The sequence below is a fragment of the Heptranchias perlo genome, chromosome 21 (genome assembly GCF_035084215.1).
Source record: "Heptranchias perlo isolate sHepPer1 chromosome 21, sHepPer1.hap1, whole genome shotgun sequence".
In the NCBI taxonomy this organism is placed as follows: domain Eukaryota; kingdom Metazoa; phylum Chordata; class Chondrichthyes; order Hexanchiformes; family Hexanchidae; genus Heptranchias; species Heptranchias perlo.
This window is the reverse complement of record NC_090345.1, coordinates 1,992,928-2,016,898: the sequence shown is the minus strand read 5'-3', so window position 1 is coordinate 2,016,898 and position 23,971 is coordinate 1,992,928. Positions and strand designations below refer to the sequence as shown.

The window sequence follows — 23,971 nt, the reverse complement described above, 5'->3', positions numbered from 1 at the left end:
TTGGTGCGCTTCACACTGACCACGTTCTCAGCTGTTCTAAATGAGATCACCGTCCCATCCAGCACTCCAGCTAATCCACAGATGTTGGAGGCTGGATTCGGGAACTGAAGAGAAACACAGGAGAGACGCCTGAGTGTGGTAAACAGGACTCACTCTGCTCAATACCCCAGTCAGTCACACACTGGGGTGGGGGGGGGCTTTATATTGACCCTGTGACATAGAGAGCTCCCTGACTGACGAGTGTTACTGTCAGTGCCCAGTACAGGAGCAGGGGATAGAAGGCACAGCCATCCAGCTGCTCGTTGAACCAGAGACATTGGCAGTGCAGAACGCTGGTTTTACGTCTTTCTATATAAGTCTAAGGCCATGTGTAGCCCCTCTGGGACTCCCCATTGTTCCGTGCAGACTCTGTAAACTGCCCTGTCCACGCTTCCTCTCTCTGCTCCTTTCTCAGGTGAAACACAAGGCCATGAGCCTGCCGAGATGCAGACTTTCACTCAAAAGCGGGTGGAAGAGGATGATCGAAATGGGCAATACGTCACTAACTTCACCCAAGACATCAACAAGTCAGTCCTGTTTTTACATTAAAGGCATGGGGTGGGCGAGGGAGGATGAATTTCTGTGGAGTTCTCTACATCGTCCAACGTAACTTTGGGCTGGCACTCATCCCTCTAGTCAGGAGGTCGTGGGTTCAAGACACACTCCAGAGACTTGATCCCCATAATCCAGACTGACACTCCCAGCGCAGTACTGAGGGAGGGCCGCACTGTCGGAGGGTCAGTACTGAGGGAGGGCCGCACTGTCGGAGGGTCAGTACTGAGGGAGGGCCGCACTGTCGGAGGGTCAGTACTGAGGGAGGGCCGCACTGTCGGAGGGTCAGTACTGAGGAGGGCCGCACTGTCGGAGGGTCAGTACTGAGGGAGGGCCGCACTGTCGGAGGGTCAGTACTGAGGGAGCGCCGCACTGTCGGAGGGTCAGTACTGAGGGAGGGCCGCACTGTCGAGGGTCAGTACTGAGGGAGCGCCGCACTGTCGGAGGGTCAGTACTGAGGGAGTGCCGCACTGTCGAGGGTCAGTACTGAGGAGTGCTGCACTGTCGGAGGGTCAGTACTGAGGGAGCGCCGCACTGGCGGAGGGTCAGTACTGAGGGAGTGCCGCACTGTCGGAGGGTCAGTACTGAGGGAGTGCTGCACTGTCGGAGGGTCAGTACTGAGGGAGCGCCGCACTGTCGGAGGGTCAGTACTGAGGGAGGGCCGCACTGTCGGAGGGTCAGTACTGAGGGAGCGCCGCACTGTCGGAGGGTCAGTACTGAGGGAGCGCCGCACTGTCGAGGGTCAGTACTGAGGGAGTGCCGCACTGTCGGAGGGTCAGTACTGAGGGAGTGCTGCACTGTCGGAGGGTCAGTACTGAGGGAGCGCCGCACTGTCGAGGTCAGTACTGAGGGAGGCCGCACTGTCGGAGGGTCAGTACTGAGGGAGCGCCGCACTGTCGGAGGGTCAGTACTGAGGGAGCGCCGCACTGTCGGAGGGTCAGTACTGAGGGAGCGCCGCACTGTCGGAGGTCAGTACTGAGGAGCGCCGCACTGTCGGAGGGTCAGTACTGAGGGAGCGCCGCACTGTCGGAGGGTCAGTACTGAGGGAGCGCTGCACTGTCGGAGGGTCAGTACTGAGGGAGCGCCGCACTGTCGAGGGTCAGTACTGAGGGAGCGCCGCACTGTCGGAGGGTCAGTACTGAGGGAGCGCCGCACTGTCGGAGGGTCAGTACTGAGGGAGCGCCGCACTGTCGGAGGGTCAGTACTGAGGGAGCGCCGCACTGTCGGAGGGTCAGTACTGAGGGAGCGCCGCACTGTCGGAGGGTCAGTACTGAGGGAGCGCCGCACTGTCGGAGGGTCAGTACTGAGGGAGCGCCGCACTGTCGAGGGTCAGTACTGAGGGAGCGCGCACTGTCGAGGTCAGTACTGAGGGAGCGCCGCACTGTCGGAGGGTCAGTACTGAGGGAGTGCAGCACTGTCGGAGGGTCAGTACTGAGGAGCGCCGCACTGTCGGAGGGTCAGTACTGAGGGAGCGCCGCACTGTCGGAGGGTCAGTATGAGGGAGCGCCGCACTGTCGGAGGGTCAGTACTGAGGGAGCGCGCACTGTCGGAGGTCAGTACTGAGGGAGCGCGCACTGTCGGAGGGTCAGTACTGAGGGAGCGCGCACTGTCGAGGGTCAGTACTGAGGGAGTGCTGCACTGTCGGAGGGTCAGTACTGAGAGGAGCGCCGCACTGTCGGAGGGTCAGTACTGAGGGAGCGCTGCACTGTCGGAGGGTCAGTACTGAGGGAGCGCTGCACTGTCGGAGGGTCAGTACTGAGGGAGCGCTGCACTGTCGGAGGGTCAGTACTGAGGGAGAGCTGCACTGTCGGAGGGTCAGTACTGAGGGAGCGCTGCACTGTCGGAGGGTCAGTACTGAGGGAGCGCTGCACTGTCGGAGGGTCAGTACTGAGGGAGCGCTGCACTGTCGGAGGGTCAGTACTGAGGGAGCGCTGCACTGTCGGAGGGTCAGTACTGAGGAGAGCTGCACTGTCGGAGGGTCAGTACTGAGGGAGCGCTCGCACTGTCGGAGGGTCAGTACTGAGGGAGCGCGCACTGTCGGAGGTCAGTACTGAGGGAGCGCGCCTGTCGGAGGTCAGTACTGAGGGAGCGCGCACTGTCGGAGGGTCAGTACTGAGGGAGCGCTGCACTGTCGGAGGGTCAGTACTGAGGGAGCGCCGCACTGTCGGAGGGTCAGTACTGAGGGAGCGCGCACTGTCGGAGGGTCAGTACTGAGGGAGCGCTGCACTGTCGGAGGGTCAGTACTGAGGGAGCGCGCACTGTCGGAGGGTCAGTACTGAGGGAGCGCGCACTGTCGGAGGGTCAGTACTGAGGGAGCGCTGCACTGTCGGAGGGTCAGTACTGAGGGAGCGCGCACTGTCGGAGGGTCAGTACTGAGGGAGCGCTGCACTGTCGGAGGGTCAGTACTGAGGGAGCGCGCACTGTCGGAGGGTCAGTACTGAGGGAGCGCGCACTGTCGGAGGGTCAGTACTGAGGGAGCGCTGCACTGTCGGAGGGTCAGTACTGAGGGAGCGCGCCTGTCGGAGGGTCAGTACTGAGGGAGGCCGCACTGTCGGAGGGTCAGTACTGAGGGAGCGCTGCACTGTCGAGGGTCAGTACTGAGGGAGTGCGCACTGTCGGAGGGTCAGTACTGAGGGAGCGCCGCACTGTCGGAGGGTCAGTACTGAGGGAGAGCCGCACTGTCGGAGGGTCAGTTCTGAGGGAGTGCCGCACTGTCGGAGGTCAGTACTGAGGGAGGCCGCACTGTCGGAGGGTCAGTACTGAGGGAGCGCCGCACTGTCGGAGGGTCAGTACTGAGGGAGTGCCGCACTGTCGGAGGGTCAGTACTGAGGGAGGCGCCGCACTGTCGGAGGGTCAGTACTGAGGGAGGGCCGCACTGTCGGAGGGTCAGTACTGAGGGAGCGCCGCACTGTCGGAGGGTCAGTACTGAGGGAGCGCCGCACTGTCGGAGGGTCAGTACTGAGGGAGGCTGCACTGTCGGAGGGTCAGTACTGAGGGAGCGCCGCACTGTCGGAGGGTCAGTACTGAGGGAGCGCCGCACTGTCGGAGGGTCAGTACTGAGGGAGCGCCGCACTGTCGGAGGGTCAGTACTGAGGGAGCGCCGCACTGTCGGAGGGTCAGTACTGAGGGAGCGCCTGCACTGTCGGAGGGTCAGTACTGAGGGAGCGCCGCACTGTCGGAGGGTCAGTACTGAGGGAGCGCCGCACTGTCGGAGGGTCAGTACTGAGGGAGTGCTGCACTGTCGGAGGGTCAGTACTGAGGGAGCGCCGCACTGTCGGAGGGGCAGTACTGAGGAGCGCCGCACTGTCGGAGGGTCAGTACTGAGGGAGCGCCGCACTGTCGGAGGGTCAGTACTGAGGGAGCGCGCACTGTCGGAGGGTCAGTACTGAGGGAGCGCCGCACTGTCGGAGGGTCAGTACTGAGGGAGCGCCGCACTGTCGGAGGGTCAGTACTGAGGGAGCGCGCACTGTCGGAGGGTCAGTACTGAGGAGCGCCGCACTGTCGGAGGGTCAGTACTGAGGGAGCCGCACTGTCGGTCTGGGAGCGCGCACTGTCGGAGGTCAGTACTGAGGGAGCGCTGCACTGTCGGAGGGTCAGTACTGAGGGAGCGCGCACTGTCGGAGGGTCAGTACTGAGGGAGCGCCGCACTGTCGGAGGGTCAGTACTGAGGGAGCGCGCACTGTCGGAGGGTCAGTACTGAGGGAGCGCCGCACTGTCGGAGGGTCAGTACTGAGGGAGGGCCGCACTGTCGGAGGGTCAGTACTGAGGAGCGCCGCACTGTCGGAGGGTCAGTACTGAGGGAGTGCCGCACTGTCGGAGGGTCAGTACTGAGGGAGCGCGCACTGTCGGAGGGTCAGTACTGAGGGAGCGCCGCACTGTCGGAGGGTCAGTACTGAGGGAGCGCGCACTGTCGGAGGGTCAGTACTGAGGGAGCGCCGCACTGTCGGAGGGTCAGTACTGAGGGAGCGCCGCACTGTCGGAGGGTCAGTACTGAGGGAGGGCCGCACTGTCGGAGGGTCAGTACTGAGGGAGGGCCGCACTGTCGGAGGGTCAGTACTGAGGGAGCGCGCACTGTCGGAGGGTCAGTACTGAGGGAGCGCCGCACTGTCGGAGGGTCAGTACTGAGGGAGTGCTGCACTGTCGGAGGGTCAGTACTGAGGGAGCGCCGCACTGTCGGAGGGTCAGTGCTGAGGGAGCGCCGCACTGTCGGAGGGTCAGTACTGAGGGAGCGCTGCACTGTCGGAGGGTCAGTACTGAGGGAACGCCGCACTGTCGGAGGGTCAGTACTGAGGGAGCGCCGCACTGTCGGAGGGTCAGTACTGAGGGAGCGCGCACTGTCGGAGGGTCAGTACTGAGGGAGCGCCGCACTGTCGGAGGGTCAGTACTGAGGGAGTGCCGCACTGTCGGAGGGTCAGTACTGAGGGAGCGCGCACTGTCGGAGGGTCAGTACTGAGGGAGCGCCGCACTGTCGGAGGGTCAGTACTGAGGGAGCGCGCACTGTCGGAGGGTCAGTACTGAGGGAGCGCCGCACTGTCGGAGGGTCAGTACTGAGGGAGCGCCGCACTGTCGGAGGGTCAGTACTGAGGGAGGGCCGCACTGTCGGAGGGTCAGTACTGAGGGAGGGCCGCACTGTCGGAGGGTCAGTACTGAGGGAGCGCGCACTGTCGGAGGGTCAGTACTGAGGGAGCGCCGCACTGTCGGAGGGTCAGTACTGAGGGAGCGCCGCACTGTCGGAGGGTCAGTACTGAGGGAGTGCTGCACTGTCGGAGGGTCAGTACTGAGGGAGCGCCGCACTGTCGGAGGGTCAGTACTGAGGGAGCGCCGCACTGTCGGAGGGTCAGTACTGAGGGAGCGCTGCACTGTCGGAGGGTCAGTACTGAGGGAGCGCTGCACTGTCGGAGGGTCAGTACTGAGGGAGCGCCGCACTGTCGGAGGGTCAGTACTGAGGGAGCGCCGCACTGTCGGAGGGTCAGTACTGAGGGAGCGCCGCACTGTCGGAGGGTCAGTACTGAGGGAGCGCCGCACTGTCGGAGGGTCAGTACTGAGGGAGCGCCGCACTGTCGGAGGGTCAGTACTGAGGGAGCGCCGCACTGTCGGAGGGTCAGTACTGAGGGAGCGCCGCACTGTCGGAGGGTCAGTACTGAGGGAGCGCCGCACGGTCGGAGGGTCAGTACTGAGGGAGCGCCGCGCTGTCGGAGGGTCAGTACTGAGGGAGCGCTGCACTGTCGGAGGGTCAGTACTGAGGGAGCGCCGCACGGTCGGAGGGTCAGTACTGAGGGAGCGCCGCGCTGTCGGAGGGTCAGTACTGAGGGAGTGCCGCACTGTCGGAGGGTCAGTACTGAGGGAGCGCCGCACTGTCGGAGGGTCAGTACTGAGGGAGCGCCGCGCTGTCGGAGGGTCAGTACTGAGGGAGCGCCGCGCTGTCGGAGGGTCAGTACTGAGGGAGCGCCGCACTGTCGGAGGGTCGGTACTGAGGGAGTGCTGCACTGTCGGAGGGTCAGTACTGAGGGAGCGCCGCACTGTCGGAGGGTCAGTACTGAGGGAGCGCGCACTGTCGGAGGGTCAGTACTGAGGGAGCGCCGCACTGTCGGAGGGTCGGTACTGAGGGAGTGCTGCACTGTCGGAGGGTCGGTACTGAGGGAGCGCCGCACTGTCGGAGGGTCAGTACTGAGGGAGCGCGCACTGTCGGAGGGTCAGTACTGAGGGAGCGCGCACTGTCGGAGGGTCAGTACTGAGGGAGCGCGCACTGTCGGAGGGTCAGTACTGAGGGAGCGCTGCACTGTCAGAGGGTCAGTACTGAGGGAGCGCCGCACTGTCGGAGGGTCAGTACTGAGGGAGCGCCGCACTGTCGGAGGGTCAGTACTGAGGGAGCGCTGCACTGTCGGAGGGTCAGTACTGAGGGAGTGCCGCACTGTCGGAGGGTCAGTACTGAGGGAGTGCCGCACTGTCGGAGGGTCAGTACTGAGGGAGCGCCGCACTGTCGGAGGGTCAGTACTGAGGGAGCGCTGCACTGTCGGAGGGTCAGTACTGAGGGAGCGCTGCACTGTCGGAGGGTCAGTCAGAGGGAGCGCCGCACTGTCGGAGGGTCAGTACTGAGGGAACGCCGCACTGTCGGAGGGTCAGTACTGAGGGAGCGCTGCACTGTCGGAGGGTCAGTACTGAGGGAGCTCTGCACTGTTGGAGGGTCAGTACTGAGGGAGCGCCGCACTGTCGGAGGGTCAGTACTGAGGGAGCGCTGCACTGTCGGAGGGTCAGTCAGAGGGAGTGCTGCACTGTCGGAGGGTCAGTACTGAGGGAGTGCTGCACTGTTGGAGGGTCAGTACTGAGGGAGCGCTGCACTGTCGGAGGGTCAGTACTGAGGGAGCGCTGCACTGTCGGAGGGTCAGTACTGAGGGAGCGCTGCACTGTCGGAGGGTCAGTCAGAGGGAGTGCTGCACTGTCGGAGGGTCAGTACTGAGGGAGTGCTGCACTGTCGGAGGGTCAGTACTGAGGGAGCGCTGCACTGTCGGAGGGTCAGTACTGAGGGAGCGCTGCACTGTCGGAGGGTCAGTACTGAGGGAGCGCTGCACTGTCGGAGGGTCAGTACTGAGGGATCGCCGCACTGTTGGAGGGTCAGTACTGAGGGAGCGCTGCACTGTCGGAGGGTCAGTACTGAGGGAGCGCTGCACTGTCGGAGGGTCAGTACTGAGGGAGCGCTGCACTGTCGGAGGGTCAGTACTGAGGGATCGCCGCACTGTCGGAGGGTCAGTACTGAGGGAGCGCCGCACTGTCGGAGGGTCAGTACTGAGGGAGCGCCGCACTGTCGGAGGGTCAGTACTGAGGGAGCGCCACACTGTCGGAGGGTCAGTCAGAGGGAGCGCTGCACTGTCGGAGGGTCAGTACTGAGGGATCGCCGCACTGTCGGAGGGTCAGTACTGAGGGAGCGCTGCACTGTCAGAGGGTCAGTACTGAGGGAGCGCCGCACTGTCGGAGGGTCAGTACTGAGGGAGCGCTGCACTGTCGGAGGGTCAGTACTGAGGGAGCGCTGCACTGTCGGGGGGTCAGTACTGAGGGATCGCCGCACTGTCGGAGGGTCAGTACTGAGGGAGCGCCGCACTGTCGGAGGGTCAGTACTGAGGGAGTGCCCTCCTCGTCACCTTTGGTTCTTTTGCCAATCACCTTAAATCTATGTTCTCTGGTTCTTGACCCTTCCGCCAATGGGAACAGTTTCTCTCTATCTACTCTGTCTGGACCCTTCATGATTTTAAATTTCTCCTCGCAAACTTCTCTGTTCCAAGGAGAACAACCCCAGCTTCTCCAATCTATCCACGTAACTAAAGTCCCTCATTCCCTGGAACTATTCTAGTAAATCTTTTCTACACCCTCTCTAAGGCCTTCACATCTTTCCTAAAGTGCATTGCCGAGAACTGGACACAATACTCCAGTTGTGGCCGAACCAGTGTTTTATAAAGGTTCATCATGACTTCCTTACTTTTGTGCCTCTATTTATAAAGCCCAGGATCCCGTATGCTTTTTTAACCACTTTCTCAACCTGCCCTGCCACCTTCAATGATTGTGCACATATTTCCTCAGATCTCTCTGTTCCTGTGCCCCTTTTAGAATTGTGCCTTCTAGTTTATATTGCCTCTCCTCGTTTTTCCTACCGAAATGCATCATTTCGCATTTTTCAGTGTTAAATTTCATCTGCCACGTGTCTGTCCATTTCACCAGCCTGTCTATATCCTCTTGAAGTCTATCACTATCCACTGTTCACTACACTTCCAAATTTTGTGTCATCTGCAAATTTAGAAATTGTGCCCTGTACACCAAGTCATTAATATATATCAAGAAAAGCAGTGGTCCCAGCACCGACCCCTGGGGAACACCACTGTACACCTCCCTCCAGTCTGAAAAACAACCGTTCACCACTACTCTCTGTTCCCTGTCACTTCGCCAATTCTGTATCCATGCTGCTACTGCCCCCTTTATTCCACTGGTTTCAATCTTGATGATAAGCCTATTATGCGGCACTTTATCAAACACCTTTTGAAAGTCCATATACACCACAGCAACTGCATTGCCCTCATCTACCCTCTGTTACCTCATCAAAAAACTCTATCAAGTTAGTTAAACACGATTTGCCTTTAACAAATCCGTGCTGGCTTTCCCTAATCAATCCACACTTGTCCAAGTGACTGCTAATTCCGTCCCAGATTATTGTTTCTAAAATTTTCCCACAACCGAGGTTAAACTGACTGGCCTGTAGTTGCTGGGTTTATCCTTACACCCTTTTTTGAACAAGGGTGTCGCATTTACAATTCTCCAGTCCTCTGGCACCACTCCCGTATCTAAGGATGTTTGGAAGATTATGCCCAGTACCTCCGCAATTTCCACCCTTACTTCCCTCAGCAGCCTAGGATGCTTCCCATCCGGACCGGGTGACTTATCTACTTTAAGTACAGATACCCTTTCCAGTGCCTCCTCTTTATCAATTTTTAGCCCATCCAGTATCTCAACTACATCTTCCTTTACTGAGACTTTGGCAGCATCTTCTTCCCTGGTAAAGACAGATGCAAAGTACTCATTTAGTATCTCGGCCATGCCCTCTGCCTCCATGAGTAGATCTCCTTTATGATCACTGACCGGCCCCACCCCTCCTCTTACTACCCGTTTACTGTTTCCGTGCCTATAGAAGACATCTGGATTCCCTTTTATGTTGGCTGCCAGTCTATTCTCATACTCTCTCTTTGCCCCTCTTATTTCCTTTTTCACTTTCCCTCTGAACTTTCTGTATTCTGCCTGGTTCTCACTTGTGCTATCAACCTGACATCTGTCATACGCCCCTTTTTTCTGCTTCATCTTATTCTCTATCTCTATTGTCATCCAGGGAGCTCTGGCTTTAGTTGCCCTACCTTTCCCTCTCGTGAGAATGTACCCAGACTGTACCTGAACCATCTCCTCCTTAAAGGCCGCCCATTGTTCAATTACAGTTTTGCCTGCGAATCTTCAATTCCAATTTACCCAGGCCAGATCTGTTCTCATCCCACTGAAATTGGCCCTCCTCCAATTGAGTATTTTTATTTTAGAGTGGTCCGTGTCCTTTTCCATAGCTATTCTAAACCTTATGATACTGTGATCGCTGTTCCCTAAATGTTCCCCCAATGACACTTGCTCCTCTTGGCCCGCCTCATTGCCCAGAACCAAATCCAGCAATGCCTCCTTTCTCGTTGGGCCAGAAACTTACTGGTCAAGAAAGTTCTCTTGAACACACTTCAAAAATTCCTCCCCCTCTTTGCCCCTTATATTATTACTATCCCAGTCTATATTAGGATAGTTGAAGTCCCCCGTTATCACTACTCTATGGCTTTTGCATCTCTCTGCAATTTCCCTGCAAATTTGCTCCTCTATATCCTTCCTACTAGTTGGTGGCCTATAAAATACTCCCAGTAGTGTAATGGCACCTGTATTATTTCTTAACTCTAACCAAATAGATTCTGTCCTTGACCCCCTCCAGGACATCCTCTCTCTCCAGCACTGCAATATTCTCCTTAATCAATACTGCCACCCCCTCTCTTTTCTTTCCTTCCCTATCTCACCTGAACACCTTGTATCCAGGAATATTTAGTACCCAATCCTGCCCTTTTTTGAGCCAGGTCTCCGTTATCGCCACAACATCATATTCCGATGTGGTTATTTGTGCCTACAGCTCACCGACCTTGTTTACTTAGCTTTGTGCGTTTACACACAGCACTGTAACCCAAACATGGACTTTCTTTCACTCTCTTAGTCTGATCCCACCTAATACCGTGCTATTTCTTTCTCTATTGCTATCTGTCTCTCCCAATCCTTTGTGCACCTTGTTTCTCCTTTCCAATGCTACATCCTGGTGCCCACCCCGCTGCCAAGGTTGTGAACGGCCTGGTTCAGCCTGAGACAGTGGCCAGGGAGAGGGATGGAGTCGATGGCTAGAGAACGGAGTTTGTGGCGGGGACCAAAGACAATGGCTTCAGTCTTCCCAATATTTAGTTGGAGGAAATTTTTGCTCATCCAGTACCGGATGTCAGACAAGCAACGTGATAAATGAGAGACAGTGGAGGGGTGGAGGGAGGTGGTGGTGAGGTCGAGCTGGGTGCTGTCAGCGTACGTTACAACGTACTACGTTACAAAAGTACTTAATTGGCTGTAAACCACTTTGGGGTGTCCTGAGATGGTGAAATGTGTTATAGAAATACTAGTCCTTTTTTATCAAAGTAGGTAACCTTTCCTTCTAATAAAATGTTTGCTGATGAGGCCAAGCTTTAAAGTTGTGCTATCTCTCCCCCTCCCCTGTGAGCAGTCTGCGTGAAATCAAGTCGCAGTTCCAGCTGAATCTGATGGTCCAACTCGTGCTGAAACAAGGCCAGGTGGAGGTGCTGAGCAGCGACTTCATCCCCGACTATTCCAGCTCCATCCTCCTTCACAAGGGGGTGGTGGAGGATCTGAACAGCACAATCCAGGTAAGGGACCAGGAAACCAAGTGTGCTTTACTCTGCCATGGAGCGCGAGTTTAAATACGACGGAAGGCTTTCGCCATACATATCATGAGACTCACGGCCTCTGGGCCTGTGAATCAGAGCCTAGATTCACTCTCCACAACTGCCGTCTTGCTGTGATTATAGAATCATAGAATCATAGAAGTTTACAACATGGAAACAGGCTCTTCGGCCCAACATGTCCATGTCGCCCAGTTTATACCACTAAACTAGTCCCAATTGCCTGCACTTGGCCCATATCCCTCTATACCCATCTTACCCATGTAACTGTCCAAATGATTTTTAAAAGACAAAATTGTACCCGCCTCTACTACTGCCTCTGGCAGCTCGTTCCAGACACTCACCACCCTTTGAGTGAAAAAATTGCCCCTCTGGACCCTTTTGTATCTCTCCCCTCTCACCTTAAATCTATGCCCCCTCGTTATAGACTCCCCTACCTTTGGGAAAAGATTTTGACTATCTACCTTATCTATGCCCCTCATTATTTTATAGACTTCTATAAGATCACCCCGAAACCTCCTACTCTCCAGGGAAAAAAGTCCCAGTCTGTCTAACCTCTCCCTATAAGTCAAACCATCAAGTCCCGGTAGCATCCTAGTAAATCTTTTCTGCACTCTTTCTAGTTTAATAATATCCTTTCTATAATAGGGTGACCAGAACTGTACACAGTATTCCAACTGTGGCCTCACCAATGCCCTGTACAACTTCAACAAGACATCCCAACTCCTGCATTCAATGTTCTGACCAATGAAACCAAGCATGCCGAATGCCTTCTTCACCACCCTATCCACCTGTGACTCCACTTTCAAGGAGCTATGAACCTGTACTCCTTAGGAACCTTAAGATGCAGAAACACCAGGAGGATCGGGGCAGGATCAAGTCAGGATCATGTACTCGGCCTGCGATCCGTGCCGCACCTGCCATGGAGTCTGAGGAAAGCCCCCGGCATCGCCCAGTTGGGGAAAAAATCACAACCAGCTGCTCCCTGATGCCTCCTGCTGGTTGGCAGAGCTGTGGGCATAAGCCATGTACCCAACCAATCAGCCGCAACGACATTACAGAAGCGGAACAGAGGAACAGGAGGAGGCTAATCTGTATTCTAACTCCATTCACTCGCCTTGGTTCCATAACCTTTAATACCCTTGGCTAACAAAAATCGATCAATCTCAGTTTTGAATTTTTCAATTGACCCCCAACCTCAACAGCTTTTTAGGGGAGAGAGTTCCAGATTCCCACTCTCCTTTGTGTGAAGAAGTGCTTCCTGACATCACCCCTGAACGGCCTGGCTCTAATTTTAAGGTTACGCCCCTTGTTCTGGACTTCCCCACCAGAGGAAATAGTTTTTATCTACCTGATCAAATCCTTTAATCATCTTAAACACCTCGATTAGATCACCCTTTAATCGTCTATAAAATAAAGAATAAATATACCCAAAAATACAAACAAATTTTATTATTCATCAAAGTACCTTTAGCATCCTGCAGAAAGATTGTAACGCACCCAACAGTTGCTCAGAATCCTGACCCGACCCAGTAAACCAGCAGTGTGTTTTTTTTTAATCATTCATGGGATGTGGGCGTCGCTGGCGAGGCCGGCATTTATTGCCCATCCCTAATTGCCCTTGAGAAGGTGGTGGTGAGCCGCCTTCTTGAACCGCTGCAGTCCGTGTGGTGAAGGTTCTCCCACAGTGCTGTTAGGAAGGGAGTTCCAGGATTTTGACCCAACGACGATGAAGGAACGGCGATATATTTCCAAGTCGGGATGATGTGTGACTTGGAGGGGAACGTGCAGGTGGTGTTGTTCCCATGTGCCTGCTGCCCTTGTCCTTCTAGGTGGTAGAGGTCGCGGGTTTGGGAAGTGCTGTCGAAGAAGCCTTGGCGAGTTGCTGCAGTGCATCCTGTGGATGGTACACACTGCAGCCACTGTGCACCAGTAGTGAAGGGAGTGAATGTTTAAGGTGGTGGATGGGGTGCCAATCAAGCAGGCTACTTTGTCCTGGATGGTGTCAAGCTTCTTGAGTGTTGTTGGACCTGCACTCATCCAAGCAAGTGGAGAGTATTCCATCACATTCCTGACTTGTGCCTTGTAGATGGTGGACTTTGGGGAGTCAGGGGGTGAGTTACTCGCCGCAGAATACACAGCCTCTGACCTGCTCTTATAGCCACAGTATTTATGTGGCTGGTCCAGTTCAGTTTCTAGTCAATGGTGACCCCCAGGATATTGATGGTGGGGGATTCGGCAATGGTAATACCGTTGAATGTCATAGGGAGGTGGTTAGAATCTCTCTTTTTGGAGATGGTCATTGCCTGGCACTTGTCTGGTGCAAATGTTACTTGCCACTTATCAGCCCAAGCCTGGATATTGTCCAGGTCTTTCTGCATGCGGGCACGGACAGCTTCATTATCAGAGGGGTTGCGAATGAAACTGAACGCTGTGCAATCTTCAGCGACCAGCCCCACTTCTGACCTTATGATGGAGGGACGGTCATTGATGAAGCAGCTGAAGATGGTTGGGCCGAGGACACTGCCTTGAGGAATTCATGGAGCAATGTCCTGGGGCTGAGATGATAGGCCGCCATCAACCACTGCCATCTTCCTTTGTGCTAGGTATGACTCCAGAAACTGGAGAGTTTTCCCCCTGATTCCCACTGACTTCAATTTTACTAGGGCTCCTTGATGCCACACTCGGTCAAATGCTACCTTGATGTCAAGGGCAGTCACTCTCACCTCACCTCAGGAATTCAGCTCTTTTGTCCATGTTTGGACCAAGGCTGTAATGAGGTCTGGAGCCGAGTGCTCCTGGCAGAACCCAAACTGAGCATCGGTGAGCAGGTTATTGGTGAATAAGTGCTGCTTGAAAGCACTGTCGACGACACCTTCCATCACTTTGCTGATGAGAGTAGACTGATGGAGCGGTAATTGGCTGGATTGGGTTTGTCCTGCTTTTTGTGGACAGGACATGCCTGGGCAATTTTCCACATTGTCGGGTAGATGCCAGTGTTATAGCTGTACTGGAACAGTTTGGCGAGAGGCGCAGCTAGTTCTGGAGCACAATTGTCCACCACCATTCACGACTGGATGTGGCAGGACTGCAGAGCTTTGATCTGATCCGTTGGTTGTGGAATCGCTTAGCTCTGCTATTGCATGTTGCTTCCGCTGTTTAGCATGCATGTAGTCCTGTGTTGTAGCTTCGCCAGGTTAGCACCTCATTTTTAGGTACGCCTGGTGCTGCTCCTGGCATGCTCTTCTACGCTCCTTATTGAACCAGAGATGATCCCCTGGCTTGTTGGTAATGGTAGAGTGAGGAATATGCCAGGCTATGAGGTTACAGATTGTGCGGAAATACAATTCTGCTGCTGCTGATGGTCCACAGCGCCTCATAGATGCCCAGTTTTGAACTGCTAGATCTGTTCTGAATCTGTCCCATTTAGCACGGTGGTAGTGCCACACAACACGTTGGATGGTGTCCTGTGTGAAGAAGGGACTTCGTCTCCTCAAGGACTGTGCGGTGGTCACTCCTACCAATACTGTCATGGACAGATGCATCTGCGACAGGTAGATTGGTGAGGACGAGGTCAAGTAGGTTTTTCCCTTGTGTTGGTTCTGTCACCACCTGCCGTAGCAGCCCAGTCTGGCAGCTGTGTCCTTAAGGACTCGGCCAGCTCGGTCGGTAGTGGTGCTACCGAGCCGCACTTGGTGATAGACATTTAAGTTCCCATCCACAGTACATTCTGTGCCCTTGCTACCCTCAGTGCTTCCTCCAAGTGATGCTCAACATGGAGGAGATGGAGGACTGATTCCTCAGCTGAGGGAGGGTGGTAGGTGGTAATCAGCAGGATCTTTCCTTGCCCATGTTCGACATGATGCCATGAGACTTTATGGGGTCCAGAGTCAATGTTGAGGACTCCCAGGGCCACTCCCTCCTGACTGTATATCACTGTACCGCCACCTCTGGTGGGTCAGTCCTGCCGGTGGGACAGGACATATCCAGGGATGGTGATGGAAGAGTCTGGGACATTGGCTGAAAGGTATGATTCTGTGAGTATGGCTATGTCAGGCTGTTGCTTGACTCGTCTGTGGGACAGCTCTCCCAATTTTGACACAAGTCCCCAGATGTTAATGAGGAGGACTTTGCAGGGTCAACTGGGCTTGGTTTGCCTTTGTCGTGTCCGGTGCCTAGTGGTCCATCCTGTTTTATTCTTATGACTTTTTGTAGTGGGATTGTACAACTGAGTGGCTTGCTAGGCCATTTCATAGGGCAATTAAGAATCAACCACATTGCTGTGGGTCTGGAGTTACATATAGGCCAGACCGGGTAAGGACGGCAGGCTTCCTTCCCTGAAGCCATTAGGCAATTCCTGGGATTCAGAATAACCCAATAAACCAGCAGTGTTCCTGGGTTATTGTTACCATTCATCCACCTCCATATGTTTTTGATTTTCTGAGTATATTTTTTTCCTGTCTGGGCCCCTGGTCTTCACAACTTGTCCAGCTGTGACTCTCCCTCCCCCTGCAGAGAGATGCTTGGTGTGGACTGAATCGGTAACTGGACAAAGTGGACACTGACCATTTTTCAGATGCCCTTGTTTGCGAGGCTGCAGACTGAAGTTCTGTTGCTGGGTTTCACTGTACAGAGATCTGAATGTTGTCAGTATAAACCTGCCCCTCACGAACAAGACCAATAGGGTGAAATCTGGCAGTAGGGCAAAATGGGCAGTAGCCAATCAACAGCCCGTTTTATACCCTGGCGGATATTGTTTTCCGTTGCCGTCAGCAGATTCCCCGAATTGCTAGCGCCCATTTTGTGTTGGACTTGAGATGGATTTCACCCAGACGTTTTGTTTCTGTTGGAAAGTTAAATCACCTGTCCAGCAACTTTTAAGCCGAACTATCCCAGCTCTGGAGGCAGTGCAGAGAAGTGTCATCGGGATGATCCCAATGTCCCAGGACTGAGTTAGGGACAAATTGGGATTCCTCAGCCTGGAAAGGAGACAAATGAGAGGGGACCTTATAGAACGGCATCAGGTACTGAGGTAGAATAGAAATGATTAATCCTGAACACTATTTTAAACGAAACTGTGCCTGCAGGTGACAAGCTGAGAAAAGGCAGGGTCAGGGCTGATGTCAGGAAGCTCACCTTCACACAGAGGAAGGGAGTGAGGGCTAAAACCCAGGGGCAATTCAAGAGGCTGGTTGGCTGTGCTGGGGGCAGGAGGGATGAGTGAGAATGGTCCAGGCGATTTCCTCATCCATACTTTATAATCTGGCTGGAAATTGTTGCTGGGATTGGTGTGTGATCGCTGTTTATTTGTTGATGTCTAGGCATTAGGAGAAAAGAAAATAGCCAGTATGGTGGAGTGCAAGGACTTCAGGAAAGGAATTGTTCAGCTGGAATGGGAGTACCGCAAGATGCTGATGCAAATGGACGACTTACACAGCAAGATTCGGGACATCCAGAAACTGAGAATCACCAGACAAGCACTGATGGTAATGTGTGGTTTGGGATTGGGGAAACTCACCCAACTGAGGGACAGGGGGCCTGGGAGCCCCGGGACTGGGGAAACTCGGCCGACTGTGGCAGTGACACTGGGAGTTCAAGTCTGACCTGACTGGAATCCAGGAGAATGCTACTTGAGCTTCCTAATCCCAATGGGGTTTCTGGCTGCAGGGCCCTGTCTCAGCTATGGTGTTCCAGGAGAAAGTCCACACAGGTAAGGGAGGAATAGTGACAGTTCTATCTCCTAAGAGGGTAACACTCCCATCTGCTTACTAGCACTCTGTGCTCCTTGCTGCTGCAGGAGTCCTGTGATCTGGATGATCAGCACAGGGACTGTGTGTTTTCCTTCTCTGTGACTAACGCTGCCTGTCTTATTCTTTCCCAGTATCTAAGCGAGGCTAATTACGAGGGGCGTATCACCGCGCACATAGCGGTAATGGAGCGTTCAGTCGAAGGTCAGGAAAAGGTAATTCATACTGAATTTTGACATAATAAATCTACTGGTCAATCTCTTGTGGGTAGTCAAGACCAAAGACAGTTTCCGGAGGGTGGGCGGGGTAGTGGGCCGAATGGCCTGTTTCTGTGGTGTAATTTCTATGTAATGGCCATCACTCCACATAAGATGAGTAATCCCATCCTTTCCAAAGTGAATATATATTTTCCCTGCCAATAAACATGCTCAACTGGTTTCTGGGGCTACTAAGTTTGCTAAAGTGACAAGGAGAAACCGAAACTTGTCTGACTTTGCGAATTGCTTTGTGCTCAGTTCCACAACAAAGTTATCAAACGGAAAGAGAAGACCATCAAAGAACTGGAGAAGCAGATCACTCAGCTGAAGCGGGATCTCAGGATGGTAGATCAACAGTTGAAAGAACAACACATCTCCGTCAGTGAGAGACAAAATGTCCAGGAGATGACCTGTGAGTTGAAGACAGTGTGTTGTTGGTTGGTAGATCCAATAATCTTACCTTGGAAAGTTAATGAGATAACTTAGTCACAACCCACCTAATGTCAATCTGAGCACAAGTGAAGCACACACATCTTCCAGTTTGTACAACACAGGTAGAAGGATGCAAATGGTTCCAAGGAATTGGATAAATACTTGAAAAGGAAACAATTACAGGGCTATGGGGAAATTGCAAGGAAGTGGGACTAATTGGATAGCTCTTTCAAAGAGCCGGCACAGGCATGATGGGCCGAATGGCCTCCTTCCGTGCTGTAAGATTCTGGGACATGCTGAAATAGAAAGTAGGATAAGTGGCATTCATAAAACATTGATCACAACTTTCAGAAATGTCTTACAGTGCATCACATGCAGCAAGTTACTTTAAAGGAGTATAAGAGTAAGGAAGCCTTACTACAATTGTACAGGACTTTGGTGAGACCTCACCTGGAGTACAGTGGTCTCCTTATCTAAGGAAGGATATACTTGCCTTAGAGGCGGTGCAACGAAGGTTCACTAGATTGATTCCTGGGATGAGAGGGTTGTCCTATGGGGAGAGGTTGAGTAGAATGGGCCTATACTCTCTGGATTTTAGAAGAATGAGAGGTGATCTCATTGAAATATATAAGATTCTGAGGGGGCTTGACAGGTTAGATGCTGAGAGGTTGTTTCCCCTGGCTGGAGAGTCTAGAACTGGGGGGGCAGTGTCAGGATAAGGGGTCGGCCATTTAAGACTGAGATGAGGAATTTCTTCACTCAGAGGGTTGTGAATCTTTGGAATTCTCTACCCCAGAGGGCTGTGGATGCTGAATCATTGAATATATTCAAGGCTGAGGTAGATAGATTTTTGGACACTAAGAGAATCAAGGGATATAGAGATCGGGTGGGAAAGTGAGTTGAGGTAGATGATCAGCCATGATCTGATTGAATGGGGAGCAGGCTCGAGAGGTCGTATGGCCTATTCCTGCTCCTATTTCTTATGTTCTTAAAGTGTAAACATGTCAGCCAATTTCGCACACAGCAAGATCCATCAAACTGTTTCATACAATAGGGAGAAGGGAACAGAGGGATACGGGAGCACAATGGGAGGAAGGAATTAGAGTGAGAGGAGGCTCGTGTAGAATATAAACCGGCATAGACCAGTTGATCCGAATGGCCTGTTTCTGCACTGTACATTCTCTGTATGTAATTCTGTAATTAGGTAAATGAACAGTTGGTGGAGTTGAGAAAGGACACCAGGAGATCACCTAGCTTCTTTTGTTGAATAGTGCAGGGTTAAAGATGGTTAAAGTCCACTTGAACCATACCACAGATCGATTACACCAGCAAAGCACTAGTGAAGCCTCCCCACCTGACTATATCTTCCACTGGTTGCCCCGCCCAGACCGCCACGGTGGCGGTGTGGCCCTTATCACCAAATCACACTTTGGTCTGTCCCCCTACTCCTCTGGCACCTTCTCCTCCTTTGCGCATCTCACCTTGTTCCACCCCTCTCACCTCTCCTTTAAAATCCTCGTTCTCTACCGCCCACCCAAGTACCACGCCAAGTTTCTCACCGAAATATCTTCACTGCTTTCCGCCCTCAGCCTCTGCACCGAGTGACTTCTCATCCTCAGTGATTTCAACCCATCATGCTCTCTCTCCTCCGAGTTTACTGCCCTCCTATCCTTCCTCAACTCTCCCTCCATATTCACGGCCACCCCCTCGACGTTGTCATCTCACGTGGCCTTTCTACTCCCATCGTTTCAATCATGGATAAGGCCATCTCTGATCACTTCCTTGTATCCCTCTCCACCCACATCCCTTTCCCTCTCCCCACTCTACTTCCTTCTGTGTTCGGCCGTTAAAAATTCTTCCCCCCAAGTCACTAACAACAGCACTTTCAAATTCCCAATTGTCTAGCCTTTGGCCCTCCATTCACCACAACATTTCTGCAGCTACTGATTGGCTCAATCACACCTCACCTGCACTTGTCCCCATTAAAACCATTACTCTCTCCCACCCTGGTCATTGCCCCTGGTATGGCTCTCATCTCCGCTCCCTTAAGTCCAAGGGACGCAGACTTGAACGTTTATGGCAGACAACTGGTTTAGCCATTCATCGCCAGATCTGACTGGATCACATAAAGCACTATTGGGTCCTGCTCTCCTCTGCCAAAACTGCTCACTATTCCAGGATCAGCCTGGAATTCAAAGATAACCCCCGGCTTTTCTTCTCCAAACCATCTTCTTAAACCCCTCTCCCCTGCCCCCTCCACCGTCACCTCCAACGAAAAGTGCAAAGAGCTCATGGACTACTTTGTCATTAAGATCGAGACCATCTGTTCAGCTGCCTCTGCTGCTTCCCCCCACCCCCCCCCACCTTTCCCCTAGCCCACCAAAACAAACTTCCCCTACGGTTCCCCCCTGCCCTCGCATCTTTCTCTAGTTTCTCTCCTATCTCCCGTCGCATCCTCTCCGAGCTCATCTTGACCATGAGACCCACCTTCTGCTCCATCGATCCTATTCCCACCAAACTGCTGACCACCCCAACTTCCCTTCCTGGCCCCCATGTTAACGGGTTCCCTCTCCTCAGGTACTGTCCACCTCCCCTTCAAATCCATCATCATCTCCTTCTGCTCAAAAAAACCCACCCTCCTCCTCAAAAAAAACAACCCTTGACCCCTCTGTCCCTGCAAACTACTGCCCATCTCCAACCTCCCTTTCCTCTCCAAAGTCCTTGAACGTTTTCTCACCTCCCAAATCCATGCCCATCTTTCCTCCAACTCCATGTTTGAATCCCCCCAATCAGGTTTCCGTCCCGCCACAATACTGAAATGGCCCTTTTTAAAATCACAAATGACATCCTATGTGACTGTGACGATGGTAAACTATCCCTCCTTATCCTTCTCGACCTGTCTGCAGCCTTTGACATGGGTGACCACACCATCCTCCTCCAACGCCTCTCCTCTGTCGTCCAGCTGGGAGGGACTGCACTCGCCTGGTTCCATTCTTATCCATCCAGTCGTAGCCAGGAGAATCTCCTACAATGGCTTCTCTTCCCGCTCCCGCACCGTTAGCTCTGGATTCCCCCAAGGATCTATCCTTGGCCCCCTCCTATTCCTCATCTACATGCTGACCCTCGGCGACATCATCTGAAAACATGTCAGATTCCACATGTACGCTGAGGACACCCAGCTCTACCTCACCACCACCTCCCTCGACCCCTTCACTGTCTCTCATTTGTCACATTGCTCGTCTGACATCCTGTACTGGATGAGCAAAAATTTCCTCTTGACTAAATATTGGGAAGATCGAAGCCATTGTCTTTGGTGTCCACCGCAAACTCTGTTCCACAGCCACCGACTCCATCCCTCTCCCTGGCCACTGTCTGAGGCTGAACCAGACCGTTCGCAACCTCGGCGTCCTATTTGACCCTGAGATGAGCTTCCGATCCCATATCCGCTCCATCACCAAGACCGCCTACTTCCACCTCCGTAACATCGCCCGTCTCCGCCCCTGCCTCAGCTCATCTGTTGCTGAAACCCTCATCTATGCCTTTATTACCTCCAGACTGGACTATTCCAATGCTCTCCTGGCCGGCCTCCCATCTTCCACCCTCCGTAATCTTGAGCTCATTCAAAACTCTGCTGCCCCGTATCCTAACTCGCACCAAGTCCCGTTCACCCATCACCCCTGTGCTCGCTGACCGACATTGGCTCCCGGTCCAGGAACGCCTCGATTTTAAAATTTTCACCTCTCTCTCCTCCTTTAAAGACGCTCCTTAAAACCTACCTCTTTGACCAAGCTTTTGGTCACCTGTCCTAATATCTCCTTATGGGGCTCGGTGTCAACTATTGTTTGATAATCGCTCCTGTGAAGCGCCTTGGGACATTTTAGTACGTTAAAGACGCTATATAAATGCAAATTGTTGTTGTGATGGGCAGGTTCATACACTACTGCTCAACTGAAGGGCAGCACCTCCGACAGTGCAGCACTGAAGTGTCAGCCTACGTTATGTGCTCATGTCCTGGAGTTGGGCTTAAACTCACATGAGCTGAAAGTGCTACTAACTGAGCAAAGCTAACAATGTTTACACAATGTACATGTCAGAAAACTCCACCCAGTACCCAGAGATCAGCTTCCCTGATCTGGGTTTTATCAAAACACTTTGGATGGGTTGTTGTGTGCCAATCTATCCATCCCATTTAGGAGATGACTTATAGAATCATAGAATGGTTACGGCACAGAGGAGGCCATTCAGCCCATCGAGCCTGCGCTGGCTCTTTCCCTGTAGCCATGCAAATTTTTCTCCTGCAGGTACCTATCTAATTCCTTTTTAAAAGCCACAATTGACCCTGCTTCCACCACCCCCTCGGGCAATGCATTCCAGATCCTAACCACTCGCTGTGTATAAAGTTTTTCCTCATGTCACCTTTGCTTCTTTTGCCAATCACCTTAAATCTATGTCCTCTGGTTCTTGACTCTTCCGCCAGTGGGAACGGTTTTTCTTTATTTATTCTGTCTAGACCCTTCATCATTTTGAACACCTCTATCAAATCTTCTCTGCTCTAAGGAGAGCAATCCCAGCTTTTCCAGTCTAGCGATGTAACTGAAGTCCCTCATCCCTCGAACCATTCCAGTAAATCTTTTCTGCACCCTCTCTAAGGCCTTCACATCCTTCCTAAAGTGCAGTGCCCAGAATTGGGTACAATACTCCAAATGTGGCCAAAACAGTGTTTGATAAAGGTTCATCATAACCTCCTTGCTCTTATACCCTATGCCTCTATTTATAAAGCCCAGGATCCCGTATCCTTTTTTGAACCACTTTCTCAACCTGCCCTGCCACCTTCAACGATTTTTGTCCATATACCCCCAGATCTCTCTGTTTCCGTACCCCTTTTAGAGTTGTGCCCTCTAGTTTATATTGCCTCTCCTCATTCTTCCTACTGAAATGTATCACTTTGCATTTTTCTGTGTTAAATTTCATCTGCCACATATCTGCCCATTTCACCAGCCTGTCTATATCCTCTTGAAGTCTATCACTGTCCTCCTCACTGTTTACTACACTTCCAAGTTTGGTGTCATCTGCAAATTTGGAAATTGTGCCCTGTACACCCAAGTCCAAGTCATTAATATGTATCAAGAAAAGCATCGGTCCTTGTACCGACCCCCGGGGAACACCACTGTACATCTCCCTCCTGTCCAAAAAACAACCTTTCACCACTACTCTCTGTTTCCCATTACTTAGCCAATTCTGTATCCATGCTGCTACTGCCCCTTTTATTCCATGGGCTTCAATCTTGATAAGCCTGTTATGCAGCACTTTATTAAATGCCTTTTGAAAGTCCATATACACCACATCAACTGCATTGCCCTCATCTACCCTCTCTATTACCTCATCAAAAAACTCTATCAAGTTAGTTAGACATGATTTGCCTTTAACAAATCCATACTGGCTTTCCCTAATCAATCCACACTTGTCCAAGTGACTGCTAATTCTGTCCCGGATTATCATTTCTAAGTTTCCCACCACCGAGGTTAAACTGACTGGCCTGTAGTTGCTGGGTTTATCCTTACACCCTTTTTTGAATTTACCTCTGTAATTTCCCTGCAAATTTGCTCCTCTATATCCTTCCCGCTAGTTGGTGGCCTATAGAATAAACCCAGTAGTGTAATGGCACCTCGATTGTTTCTTAACTCTAACCAAATAGATTCTGTCCTTGACCCCTCCAGGACATCCTCTCTCTCCAACACTGCAATATTCTCCTTAATCAATACTGCCACCCCCCCCCCCTTTCTTTCCTTCCCTATCTTTCAACACCTCGTATCCCGGAATATTTAGTACCCAATCCTGCCCTTTTTTGAGCCAGGTTTCCGTTGCCACTATTTCATTATTCCCATGTGGCTATTTGCACCTGCTGCTCACCAACCTTGTTTACCGTGCTTCGTGCATTTACACACATGCACTGTAAACCAATCTTAGACCTTCTCGTATTCTCCCTTAGTCTGACCCCACTTCTACTGCACTATTAATTACTCTAGTGCTGTCTGTCTCTCCCAATGCTTTGTGCACCTTGTTTCTCTTTTCCAATGCTACATCCTGGTGCCCATCCCCCTACCAAATTAGTTTAAACCCTCCCCCACAGCATTAGTGAACCTCCCCACGGGGAAATTGGTCCCACTCTGTTGAGGTACAACCCGTCCAGCCTGTACAGGTCCCACCTCCCCCAGAACTGGTCCCAATGCCCCAGGAATCTAAAGCCCTCCCTCCTGCACCATCTCTTCAGCCCCACATTCATCTGCTCTATCCTCCTATTTTTATACTCACTAGCGTGTGGCACCGGGAGTGATCCTGAGATTTCTACCTTTGAGGTCCTGTTTTTTTAATCTTTTTTCCTAGCTCCCTAAAATCTGCCTACAGGACCTCATCCCTCTTTCTATCTATGTCG

The 23,971-nt window shown here is 52.7% G+C and overlaps 1 protein-coding gene across 1 annotated transcript in view; it reads left to right on the top strand.

Annotated features, from left to right (window-relative positions):
* Positions 1-23,971, top strand: part of cfap43 (cilia and flagella associated protein 43) — a 119,656-nt gene that overhangs the window by 93,836 nt on the left and 1,849 nt on the right. The window contains 6 exon segments of the mRNA XM_068002788.1: positions 211-473; positions 476-566; positions 10,907-11,066; positions 16,424-16,588; positions 16,984-17,064; positions 17,365-17,518. Coding sequence (XP_067858889.1) covers positions 211-473; positions 476-566; positions 10,907-11,066; positions 16,424-16,588; positions 16,984-17,064; positions 17,365-17,518 — 914 coding nt within the window.